The sequence below is a fragment of the Haematobia irritans genome, chromosome 1 (genome assembly GCF_050003625.1).
Source record: "Haematobia irritans isolate KBUSLIRL chromosome 1, ASM5000362v1, whole genome shotgun sequence".
NCBI lineage: Eukaryota > Metazoa > Arthropoda > Insecta > Diptera > Muscidae > Haematobia > Haematobia irritans.
The window spans coordinates 141,971,746-141,985,936 of record NC_134397.1 but is presented as its reverse complement, the minus strand read 5'-3'; the positions used below and the strand labels follow the sequence as shown (position 1 = coordinate 141,985,936).

The 14,191-nt window shown below is 35.8% G+C and overlaps 1 protein-coding gene across 1 annotated transcript; it reads right to left on the bottom strand.

Moving 5' to 3' along the window:
• Nucleotides 1-9,804: 9,804 nt before the first annotated feature.
• Nucleotides 9,805-10,605, bottom strand: LOC142232195 (uncharacterized). Its single transcript, XM_075302920.1, has 2 exons — nucleotides 10,591-10,605; nucleotides 9,805-10,524 (listed from the first exon to the last, which is right to left on the bottom strand). The coding sequence occupies exons 1-2, from the start codon at nucleotides 10,603-10,605 to the stop codon at nucleotides 9,805-9,807; spliced, it is 735 nt and encodes a 244-aa protein (XP_075159035.1).
• Between the last annotated feature and the right edge of the window lie 3,586 nt (nucleotides 10,606-14,191).

Genomic DNA, 14,191 nt, shown 5'->3' with positions numbered 1-14,191 from the left:
ATATTGCATGAAAACGAAAACAAATTTTAAGAATTTAAACTAGCTAGCAAACAGTTTAGAGTAAAATAAAACAAATGATAAAGAATCTTGTTTAATTATTACTCAAAAACGAGATAACATTTTTCTTAAAGGCATCTGCATTACTTATACATTGGATATTATAAGTAAGTGAGTTCCACAGACGGATGGAGTTAATAAAAAATTGCCACTCAGAGACCAAACAGCTATGACGAAGCAAAATTAATCTTTTTTCTCTATTAAATCTTGAAAAACGCAGGCGTTGAAATAAATGCACCGGGTGACCACTATAAATAATCCTATGCAAGAAAACAAGGACTATTAACTTAAGTAGATTGTGAAATGTCATGTCATACAAGCATACTGAGAAAGCCGAAACACTGTCATATCTTCGTATACCATATACGTAGCGGGTAATGCTATTGAACGTCCTATTCATTCTCTGCATACTTAGGGCATCGCACTTAGCAAAAAGTTCACTTCCGTAAAGCATAATGGACATCAAGAATGTCTTGGCTAAGATAACCCTTATTCTTAACGGAGTACAACGTTGTGACTGCCATAGTGTCCGAAGTATTGAATATACACGGCCACACATAGCGGTAATATGGTCAGACCACGTCAGAGTGCTGTTGAACATCACCCCAAGATTTCTGGCACGCTCCACTATCCCAATCGTCTGATTATCTATCCTTATGTCAACATTAACTTTAGACCTCACTGTTCGCCCTTTAATCACCAAACACTTAGATTTCATTGGGTTAATAGTAAGACCATTGGCCTGTGCCCACATTGATATCCTCCCAAGATCCTCATTCAATAGAGCCTCACAACTACCAATTGATGACGGTTCGCACCCTATATATAACTGAACATCATCAGCATACATTCGCATCCGACAATGTCTCACCTGCGTAGGTAGATCATTAGAGTATAGGGAGAAGAGCAAGGTCCTAAAATTGAACCTTGCGGAACACCTCTGTTTACCAACCGCACCTGTGATTGCCTGTCCCCAATCCTGACATATTGATACCTATCCGAGAGGTATGATGAAATTAATCTTGCCGACGTGTTTGAAAACCCAAAGAAATTGCGTAATTTAGCACAAAGTAAATCGTGGTCTACGGTGTCAAATGCTTTGGAATGATCTAAAAGCACTAGCAACACATATTTCCTTTCATCCATAAAGTGCCTGATATCCTCCGACACGTCAACAAGGGCTGTAATACAACTATTCTTCCGTCGAAATCCAGACTGTGAGTCCGTTAACAAGGCATTCGTACGCAAGTACTCATCCATTTGATCCCTCAATATATATTTTATCTGGGTCTAAAATCAATGTTTTTGGAAGACACATTTTTGGCAGATCGAAGTTATTTGATCTTTTTGGTGTTCGGTCAAAGAAGGGGTTGAACCCACGACCCTTGATATGCAAGGCGGACATGCTAACAATTGCCCCACGGTGGCCAACTAAAGGTATATTTCTGTTAAACAAAGTTTTTTTAATGGGCTCGTGGGCGCCGAAAACTATGCTATATATAGATATAACTCGTCGACTGTTTGTATTGCTTGTGCGATGATGGCTATAGCGATAATTGTCTGTTGATAACAGTAGCAGCTACGTTGCCCAGAGGATAGTGTGTTGACTTACACTGTATGGTCCGCGGTTCGATTCTCCGTCCAGGCGAAAGGTAACATTTAAAAATGTATATTAAAAGCGAATAATTTCTTCTACATTGTTTGGTTTACGGAAAAAGGTGCTAAGAACTAAATAAACCTCGTGGAAGTAAGAAAGATGTGAGGGAAGGTTCAATTTGGCAAAAAATGGAAACATTTTTTTTGAGTTAATCTTTATAAAATTATTTTTACATCCTGTAAAATAATAAAGGTTTATTACAAAAAATACACCCTAAAAATCGCTTCTGTAACATATACCCCAAATACATTTTGCTTCAAGTATATATATTTTCAGAATTGGTGCAAACAATATATTGTTTGTATTGTTCAAACATATTATGTTTCACCTTAGGGCATACATTGGTAGTAAAAAATTTTAATGATTTTTTTTTGTGTGGATATATTTTTAAGGCGCTAATTGGTTACTTCCATTGTTTTACTGTCTAGATCTCTCTTTCTAAACACTTACATATATGTTTATAGGCTATTTCCAAATTAATATGATTACATCTAAGCACATTATATTTACAAACATTTTATGTTTTTTATGTATATAATATGTTCTAACATATTAGCATATATGCCCCAAACATGTTATGGTAGTTTATGAACATTATATGCTTGCACTCAAAAATATTGTGTTAAAAAATTTGAGTTCCAAACATATAATTTTTACACCCAAACATATGAAAAACAGTCTTTTTCGTCCGTGTATATACTTTTCTTCCAAATAATATTCCATACAGCGAAAAGCAAATGGGAAATTATTTTTTGCGTGTGGGTAAAAACGGGGGTTGTGTAAGAGCCTACTAGGAAACTGTGGAAAGGATTCTGATTTGGACACTAATTAAGACGTAAAATCGCATACTTATAATTCAAAGTAAGGCAAACGCAATGATAACTCCTACGACAAACATGCAAATTAAAGGGTTCAATAAATTCGTCTTCAATCGCACTTTTATTAAAAATTCCCTTTTGTTACCAATTTATTTGCCACTCTCAACTGTCAATAAAAGGCAAAATTGCCACATGACCCTGGCATCGTCAATAACCCCAAGAAGCCAAATATTGACTTGCTGACTTTTGACTAAAATGGCTCATTCAATCAATTGAAGATATCCAGCTGAGTTCACTTGATATGAAAAAGGTCTACAAGATCATATGGACAGACAGAGTACGCCTGGCTGACGTTCCCAACATCGTGATCATCATTGAACACTACTAACCCAGTGATGTATAGCAAACTTTAGAAGTGCTGCTATACAATCTTAACAATTCGTCATGAATCTCTACTTCATAACTGCTTAAGTGTTGATATCTGCTATTTTACCGCTTTCGAATGGGTCGAATGGGTCATTTCATTTCATATTCATCTACATATTGATGAGTGGTCTATGTTGTGTTACGGCCACCAATCCCCATGTCCATTGTTATGGACACGCGCTTAATAACCATTTTCAACACTCAACTCTGCAACAGTTAACTACAGACGTTCAACATACAATTGGAACATCCATCATTAGTAACGAGCTGTGTCTTTGTTAGCTGCTTGGCATATTTGTTTAATGAAAACTTATAAATCTTCTTTTTTGTACTTTTCAATAATGGTGCTGGGCCATTGTTATCGGTTAATTTTTATGGGCATATTGACCAAAATGACATGATTATGATAGGTCATTTGTACTCCAGTATTTAGGAAGTATTCACTACGATTGAAGTAAATTAAAAACGCACTAATTGATTTCGCCTAAAGTTGTGGAGGTTATTCTGAAATGTGCGTTATGCTAGGAAAAAAGAGTTAAAAATATCCATGTACGTATATTGAAAAATAAATTGGATATTATTGGCAGCGCAATTTATAAATGAGGCGTTTTTTAAATTCCGAAAAAAACATACCCTCAGAAAAAAGTCATCTAAATTTTTTAATAAAACTATAAAAAATTTAGATGACGTTTTTCTGAGGGTATGTTTTTTCGGAATTTAATATTATTCTATTCGATTTAAACTTATTCTAGTTCATGACAATTACTTGAATTTAGTTAAATGTGAAAAAAAAAATTATTTAATTTTTTTGCTTATTTTAATGACGTTAACTAACAACGAGAAAGAATTTTTTATACAAATAGAGTACACAATTGTACTAAATTTGAAAATATTTCATAATTTGGTAAAATTGGAGAAGTTTACCTTAATTGCCTTCATATGTTTCTCAAATAATTAAATTTTCCTAAATTGTTTCTGTCTTGAACTTCATATAGCACTAAATATATTTGAGCAACTTTCAACTCCAAGTTTTTCCTGCGAAATATGACATTTTCTTAAATAAAATATATAAATTTATTATTTGTAATAAACTTTCTTCAATTTAACAAAAATTAAAAAAACTTATTTCTGTCATGTTGCAATTAGTAAAATATGTTAGTAAATTTTAATTTTTTAATAATTTTTCCACTTTTTTCTAGTTGTAGTGATCAATCGAAGTATTGTCCATTGCTATCCCATAATTTGCCTATCTTTCTAGCAAACATACGTATGCTGCGACGAAAAACGATTCGTCTTTTGCCTAATCCGTGACTTAACACAATTTTCGAAAAGTCAGCATAGCCCAGGAGCAATGTCTTGCTTCTACGGGGATAGGGTAGGTTAGGTTAGGTATAGTGGCATCCCGATATTTAAGGCTCACTTAAGCTATTCAGTCTATTGTGATAGCAATCTCATCACTGGGTGCTGCCGGACTCCATGTTTAGCTCACTGATAAGAGTCCCCCTTTTATAGCCGAATCCGAATGGCGTTTCACATTGCAGTGAAGCCTTGAAACACTCAGAAATGTCATCAACATTACTGACAGGGGACCGCTAAAAAACTTTTTGGTGTTCGGTGGAAGTAAGGATTGAACCCACGACCCTTTGTATGCAAGGCGGACATTCTAACCATGGATCCTGGGAAATTTAGACCAAAGTTTTCGGATTTGATTGCAATGTTCAGGGAAGATGGCATCTAATCCTCTACTTTATTTTTTATACCCTCCACCATAAGATCGGGGTATATTAACTTTGTCATTCCGTTTGTAACACATTGAAATATTGCTCTAAGACCCCATAAAGTATATACATATTCTCGGTTGTGGTGAAATTCTGAGTCGATCTAAGCATGTCCACCCGTCCGTCCGTCTGTTGAAATCACGCTAACTTCCGTGAAACTTGGCACAAGTAGTTGTTATTGATGTAAATCGGATGGTATTACAAATCGGCCATATTGGACCACTTTTACGTAAAGCCCCCATATATACCGATCCCCAGATTTGACCTCTGGAGCCCCTTGGAGGAGAAAAATTTATCCGATCCAGTTGAACTGTGGCACGTGGTGTAAGTATATGGTCTCTAACAACCATGCAAAAATTGGTCCATATCGGTCCATAATTATATATAGCCCCCATATAAACCGATCCCCAAATTTGATCTCCGGAACCTCTTGGAGGAGCAAAATTCATCCGATTCGGTTAAAATTTGGTACGTGGTGTTAGTATATGGTCTCTAACAACCATGCGAAAATTGGTCCATATCGGTCCATAATTGTATATAGCCCCCATATAAGCCGATCCCCAAATTAGACCTCCCGAAGCTTTTGAAGGAGCAAAATTCATCCGATTCGGTTGAAATTTGGTATATTGCGCTAGTATATGGCCGCTAACAACCATGCCAGAAGTGGTCCATATCGGGCTATAGTTATATATAGCCGATCAGATCCGATTATTTCTATAGAAAATTTTGTCAAAATTTTATTTATATAGAAAATTTTGTCAAAATTTTTTTATACCCACAACCATAGAATGGTGATGGGGGTATAATAAGTTTGTCATTCCCTGTGTAACACAATATCGATTTCCGACGATATAAAGCATATATATTCTTGATCAGGGAGAAATTCTAGGACGATATAAGCATGTCCGTCTGTCTGTTGTAATCACGCTACAGCCTTCAATAATGACGCTAACGTCCTAAAATTTGGCACAGATTCGTTTTTTGTTTGCAGGCAGGTCAAGTTCGAAGATGGGCTATATCGGTCCTAGTTTTGATATAGTCCCCATATAAACCGATTTCCCGTTTTGGGGTCTTGGGCTTATAAAACCCGTAGTTTTTATCCAATTTGCCTGAAAATGAAAATCTAGAGGTACTTGAGGACCATAAAAAGGTGTGCCGAAAATTGTGCCCATCGGTCTATGTTTTGGTACAGCTTCTTGGGCTTCTAGAAACTGTATTTACTATCCGATTTGCCTGAAATTTGAAATCTAGAGGTATTTTGGGAACATAAAGAGGTCTGTCGAAAATGGTCCGTATCGGTCCATGTTTTGGTATAGCCCCTATATAGACCGATCTCCCGATTTTGCTTCTTGGGCGTCTATAAACTGTATCCGATTTGCTTGAAATTGGAAATCTAGACGTATTTTAGAACCATAAAGAGGTGTGTCGAAAATGGTGCCCATCGGTCCATGTTTTAGTATAGCGCCATATAGACCGATCTCCCGATTTTTATTCTTGGGCTTCTATAAACTGTATTTATTACCCGATTTGCCTGAAATTGGAAGTCTAGAGGTATTTTGGAACCACAAATAGGTGTGCCGAAATTGAGGTGTATCGGTCCATTTTTTGGTATAACCCCCATATAGACCTATCTTCCCATTTTATTTCTTGGGCGTCTAGAGACTATATTTTCTAGCCGAGTTGTTGGAAATTGAAAATCTAGAGGTATTTTAAGATCACAAATAGGTGTGACGCAAATGGTGCCTATCAGTTCATGTTTTGGTATAGCCCCCATATAGACCTATCTCCCGACTTTATTCCTGGGGCTTCTAGAATCCGTAGTTTTTATCCAATTTGCCGGAAATTAGAAATCTAGACGTCTTTTAGAACCATAAAGAGGTGTGTCGAAAATGGTCCGTATCGGTCCAAGTTTTGGTATAGCCCCTAGAATTCGTAGTTTTCACTAAATTCGTCTGAAAGTGGAACTCTAGAGGTATTTGAAGAACATTAAGAGGTGGTGAGTATTGGTCCATGTTTTGGTATAGCCCCCATATAGACCTAACTCCCGAATTTATTTCTAGGACTTCTGGAATCCTGGAATAGGTCGGACGAAAATGGTGTGTGTCGACCTATGTTTTACTATAGCCTCCACATAGACCGATCTCCAGATTTAACTCCTTGGGCTTCTAGAAGCCTTAGTTTTTATCCGATAAATATACTGGAACCCTCAAAAACCTGTATTTATTTTTACCGGTCCGTTTGGTAAGGCATCGATATAGACCGATTTAACTTCTTGAGGGTACACCCAAAGAAACAATATTTTCCTCCGAATTGAAATTTTAGACAAACGAAATTTCCCTTTCGTATAAAGTATTTTCGTTTAGAACAAACTAATACAAATTTTTGATAAGCGATTTAACGATTGTCTCTAAAATTTTTGTCAAAAGAAAACTATGCTTGGCTGAAATTTCGTTCCTCAGAAAAGAAAACACTTCTTTCAGGCTATTACAGGCGCACTTATCATGAAAATTGCTTGAAAATGAAAGTAGAATGTCCAGATTTCACTCAACGTATTCATTTAAATAATGGTGAAAAAAATCTACAGATTTAAGATTTCAAATCAAGGCGTTATTTCATCATATACACGATATCAAACAAAGTTGGTTCTCATAAATCCAGAATCTGATCTAGTCTTCATAGGTAGAATCTGGTCTTCATAGGTAGAGTTTTCAAAGTAAACTATTATATTTGATTCATGGAGGTGGGTATTTAAGATCGGCCCGGCCGAACTTACTGCTGTATATACTTGTTTTTATAGAAAATGTTGTCAAATTTTATTTCTATAGAAAATTTTGTCAAAATTTTATTTCTATAGAAAATTTTGTCAAAATTTTATTTCTATAGAAAATTTTGTCAAAATTTTATTTCTATCGAAAATTTAGTCAAAATTTTATTTTTATCGAAAATTTTGTCAAAATTTTATTTCTATATAATTATATACGTATTTAATCGGCCTTTTTTAGTTTAATATTTATCACGTATGGACTAACATACAATTTAGAAGACGGTGTTAGGAAGTTTTAAGATACCTTGCCATCGGCAAGTGTTACCGCAACCCGAGCAATTCGATTGTGGATGACAGTCTTTAGTAGAAGTTACTACGCAATCCATGGTGGAGGGTACATAAGAACTTACGGCCGTATATACTTGTTAATATTTGGAGGGGAAGGGATACAGTTAAAAAATTGCTGTTCTCGCATTTACTTGAAATTTACAGAGTAGGTGAAGCGAGGTTATGAACTTAAAATAAGTTATCTGTTTTTTGTTAATATTTGAGTGGGGAGGGTAACCTCCCCCTTGCCGGAATTTTTGAAAATTGGACGATAATTATCCGATGTGCTTAACATTTTCAAGGAAGGTTGACGGGAGCACTTATTTTCCAATATTTGGTGGGGGAGGGGGACCTCCCTTTGTCTGACTTTTTTAAAGTACAGTAAAAAAACTGGGAAGTTATGAAGTTTATATGGGGTACCTGATTTTTTATATTTGGTCGGGGAGGGGGACCTCTCCTTTGTCTTACTCTTTTTAAAGAACATTAAAAAAACTGGGAGGTTATGAAATTTATATGGGGTACCTGACTTTTTATAAGTTGGTCGGGGATGGAAGAACTCCCCTGTGCCCGAATTTTGCATTAAGTACATACAGTGAAAAAATTATAGTTCTACGATTTACTTGAAATAAAAGAGGACGTGTGAGGAGGTTGTCAAAATAGTATGGGAAAACTGATTTTGCCATATTTGGACGAGAAGAGGGCTTATGCAAATTGGGCTTATATTCACTGATTTGCTTGAAATTTTCAGGCAAGGTTGGGTGGCGTCTACAAATAAATATTCATTGCATCATTTTTCAATATTTGTTCGGGGACTTTCCCCAACTTTATGAGTATATTAAAAACCCTAAAATTCTCATACTTACTTCAGATTTACAAAGGGCGTAGGGGGGGGGGGTTATGAAATCAATATAGTGTACCTGATTTTTACATAATTGAATGGAGAGAGGACCTTTTCTTCGCCTTACATTTTGAAACTTGACGAAAAGTTCCCAGATTTTTCTTTCTCAGGGAAAGTTGAGGGTGTTATCCAATTCTTTATTTCATCTAAATCTAAATTATCTAGATCAAAATTTAACATAAATCCTAGTATAATTGTGGAATTATATATATGAGAGCTATATCTAAATCTAAAACGATTTCAACTAACCTTAGTATGTATAGATATAATGCCAATTCTACTGTCTTTGCAAAATTTCATGTAAATCGTCTAAGTCGGGCGAAAGAAAACATATTGAGCGAAAAATATATATGGGAATCTGGACCGATTTCCTCTAAAAACAATTATGTAACCCAATTGTTTTTAGAGGAAATTTGAGCCAAAAACATACTTGTGCCGAATTTGAAGTCGATTGCGATACAATTTCTACGTAGCCTTTGATTACAAAAATGTGTTCAAAGACAGACGGACATGGCTAGGTCGATTGAGTGACCAGCCCTGAGCATTATTGCCATTGTCACCATGTATCGCCTCCATCTGAGTTTTGTAAACATATGAACTAATTTACAATGCCCTGTTCCACAAAGTGATGCAGAGTATAAATCAAATTTCATTTGTTCGTATATGGATACCTACGCTCATTAAACTCTAGACTGGTGTGGCAAACTAACCTAATTGAGTTTATCTCCTATTGCTGTTAGCTATTATCTAAAATTGAATAAATAACAAAACCAAAACAATTTTTACTATGTGCAATATAGTTTTTGCCGACATTAATAATTCCAGTTATTCATAGAATTCACATTTTCTAATACTGGCATCCCTATCGCCATGTCAATCTACGCCCCAAGATATGCTACAAAATTTTATTTTTAAAACAATTTGGTTTGGTATAAAAACTAATATATGTTTTGGTTTATTTTATAAAAAAAAATTGCTAATTCCTTAAAACTAATCAACAATGACCAATGGACCCTAAAACTCAGATCCATGGAACATTTAAAATTCTTCTAACTAAAAGGTCTCTATCGATAACAAACTCAGACACGTTTGTTTGGTGGCAAATAGGAACCTGATGGTTCGTTCACTTGGAAGGGACTACCGCTTCCTACACCACCGCCGACGGCACCCTTGGAGGCGAAATCCAAAACTGGAGCAACACCACCATTAAAACTATTGGTCTTGCCACCCAAGGCATCGTATTGCGATTGAATGACACGTTGGGCATTTTCAGCATCGGCTTGTGTACGGTATTTGACAAAGTGAACTTCGGGCTTGTTGGCACCATTCTGGTTGAGACTGTTCAATTTGTTGGCCAAATCGCCAACATCAGCCTGTTTGTTAAGGACATAGATGGCAGTACGTTGACCAGCAGCAGATTTGGCCAATTGAAGGGCGGCATTTTCGAGACCTGTGTTTTCGGGACCCTTAATGAAAACTACACGTAAACCACGTTTCACGTTATTGGCCAACTGATCGGCACCGGTGTTATCATCGAAAGCACCTTCTGGAGCGGTGAATGAATAGAACTCCTTGGTGAATTCAGATTGACCACCAAAGCTACCAACACCAACACCGCCACCGAAACCAGCAGCTGGACTGCTACCGAAATTTCCAACACCAGCAGCTGGGCTACCACCAAAAGCTCCAACTCCAGCACCATTGAAACCTTGATCAGCTCCGAAACCTGCAGCGCCTTGTCTTTCATAGTCATAACCGCTTAGGCTAGCTCCATAAGCTGTGGCCAGACAGCAAAGTACCTAGGAATAACCAGAGACAAATAAAGATAATTTAAGATGTCTTTCTTCCAGCCCCAAAAAACTTACAATAAAGGCACGCATTTTCTTTGTAGTGGACGGAGAGTACAATGTTAAGATTTGAACTTAAGTTGATTTCTGGTCTTCCAACGCCCTGCCCTCCGCTATTTATATGAAATGGCAAATATGCAATGCAAAAGATTCATAATTTATCCTTGATATTGATCCAGTTACAATTTTAATAATTATGGAATTTCTTTGTTAGTGTTTTACGATTTTTATTCCGCGACCAAATCAAAAAAAAAAGCACAAAATTTGCATACCTTTGAAATGGAATATTTGATTATATTTTGCCAATAACTTGGCTAGCAGCTGTTTGAGATGCGATCTATTTGATTGGCCATCTTAGGGCATGAAACAATAGCAAGCAAATTTTATTTACAAATTGCGTTAAACAAAATGTCTCAGTTGGTGGAGGTGGCATTTCGTGGGAATTTCCTAGGCAAGTTTATTGGTGATATCTTCCCAGATTAAGTTCAATGGGATTCATTTACATGTTGCCAATGTCTAATAAAAGATTTAGTCTATCAGTCGCAGTCTATATATATCGCAGACATTATATTTGGATAACTAGTAGGCGATTATCATTTCAACGTTTGGATTGAGTTTCTCAAAATCATAGCGGATTAACTGCGTTGCTATTGATTGCAGTGCTGACAAGGTACAATCTTATAATCTTTCAGATATGGAGGAGTACATGTACCTAGAAGGAATATAACTACATTTTTAAGGAGCATCATATGTATCATGCATTACAATTTCATGTTCAAATATTCGAAATCGCCAAAATTCAACTTTGGCTTACTCCTAAAACGTAAAAACCAACGATTTGACAAAACAGATTTCGCTTTAATGAAAAGTTCGAAATGAAAATGGATTGAAGTACGAGAGTGTTTTGATTTTTTGTTATAAGACAAATAAAATGCGATTAGCGACCGATATTGGCAAATTTTTTGTTTATCAAAAGGCATTTACTAAGGCTCAAGGGGACAAATCTGGGATCGGTTAATGTGGGATATACGAATGACAAATTTAGTATACCGCCCATATACTAAATAAAGTTATTAGAGATAGAATTCAAGCGTGATACTATGATTGCTTTATATTTGGCTGGAAAATCCCAATCGTTACAGCTCTCTATCATTTAAATATGTATAAACCTTTTGTATCTCGTACCATTGCACTATGCCTGAAATCGCGATTTTAGCGACAAAATGTTAAATTTTCAACTTTAAATTTTTAATATTTCCTAGATGGGGTTTACTAACCAACATATTGATAGTAAAATATCAAAATAAATTGTTACTGTTGGCAACCCTGTTTATGCACAAACAGCCGATTATGTTGACAAAACTTTTAATAGGTGGTAACAAGAGTAAATCAGCGCAATTTTTGTAAATTTAAAAACTGTTTATACCCTGCGCCACACTGTGGAACAGGGTATTATAAGTTAGTGCATATGTTTGCAACACCCAGAAGGACACGAGATAGACACTTGGTGTCTTTGGCAAAAATACTCAGTGTGGGCTCCTGAGTTGATATAGCCATGTCCGTCTGTCCGTGAACACATTTTTGTAATCAAAGTCTAGGTCGCAGTTTTAGTCAAATCGATTTCAAATTTGGCACAAGCTCAGAATAGAACCCTATTGATGTTCGAAGAAATCGGTTCAGATTTAGATATAGCTCCCATATATATATTTCGCCCGATATGGACTTATATGGCCCCAGAAGCCAGAGTTTTACCCTAATTTGCTTAAAATTTTGCACAAGAAGAACAATTAGTACTATAGTCAAATGTGCCAAATTTTATTGAAATCGGTTCAGATTTAGATATAGCTCCCATATATATCTTTCGCCCGATATGGACTAATACGGTCCCAGAAGCCAGAGTTTTACCCCAATTGGGTTGAAATTTTGCACAGGGAGTAGAATTAGCATTGTAGCTATGCGTGCCAAATTTTACTGAAATCGGTTCAGATTTAGATATAGCCCCCATATATATCGTTCGCCCGATTTACACTCATATGACCATAGAGGCCAATTTTTTGCTCCGATTTAGTTGAAATTTTCTACAGGGAGTAGAATTAGCATTGTAGCTATGCGTGCCAAATTTAGTTGAAATCGGTTCAGATTTAGATATGTTTTTCTGATTTCGACAAAAATGGTCAAAATATCAACATTTTCCTTGTAAAATCGCCACTGCTTAGTCGAAAAGTTGTAAAAATGATTCTAATTTTCCTAAAATTCTAATACATATATATCGAGCGATAAATCATAAATAAACTTTTGCGAAGTTTCCTTAAAATTGTTTCCCATATTTTTTACTACCCTAGTGCATTAGCCGTCTTAAATGTAGAGTCTATAGATTTTTTAGAAGTCTATCAAATTCTGTCCAGATTGAGTAATATTTAAATGTATTTATTTGGTACAAACCTTTATATAACATATAGCCCCCAACACATTTGACGGATGTGATATGGTATCGAAAATTTAGATCTACAAAGTGGTGCAGGGTATAATATAGTCGGCCCCGCCCAACTTTAGACTTTCCTTACTTGTTTTTAAATAAATATTTTTATAAAAAAATATATGTATTAATATGAGTTCTAATACTCAAGGTGAGTAGTTTAAATATATACAAATGGAATTTGCTAAATGTTTCTATTTCGTACACGCAAAGCAAAAACAAGTATATACAGCACTAAGTTCGGCCGGGCCGAATCTTAAATACCCACCACCATGAACCAAATATTAGGGTTTCCTTTGAAATTTCAGGAGGTTGAGGACTTGAGGACACTTCCCGAAGATAAATTTAAAGATTTCACCTATGAGGACTATATCAGATTCTGGATTTATAAGAACCATTTTTGTTTGAGTTTTAGAGGAATCATTAACATCTCTTGTAAGTGTGCAAGAAAATTATAAAATAACGTCTTGATTTGAAATCTTAAATCTGTAGAAGTAAAATCTGGAAATTTTACATTGAGTTTCAAACAATTTTCATGATCAGTGCGCCTTCTACACCCTCAAGAAGTGAAGTCGGTCTATATGGAGGCATTACCAAATGGACCGATAAAAACTTAATCCGATACACGTTTTTGTGAGCCTAAAATACCAGAATATTTACAATTTGAGGCAAATCAGATAAAAACTACGGTTTCTAGAAACCCAAGGAGTTAAATCGGGAGATCGTTCTTATGGGGGCTATACTAAAATATGGACCGATATTCACCGTTTTCGGCACACCTCTTTAAGACTCGAAAATACCTCTAGATTTCCAATTTCAGGCAAATAGGAAAAAAAACTTCGGATTCTAGAAGCCCAAGAAGTAAAATCGGGAAGTCGGTCTATATGGGGGCTATACCAAAATATGGACCGATACTCACCATTTTCGGCACACCTCTTTATAGTCCTAAAATACCTCTAGAGTTCCAATTTCAGACAAATTGGATAAAAACTACGGTTTCTATAAGCCCAAGACCCCAAATCGGGAGGTCGTTTTATATGGGGACCATACCAAAACATGGACCGATACTCACAATTTTTGGCACACGTATTTGTGGTCCTACAATACCTCTAGATTTCCAATTTCAGGTAAATTGAATAAAAT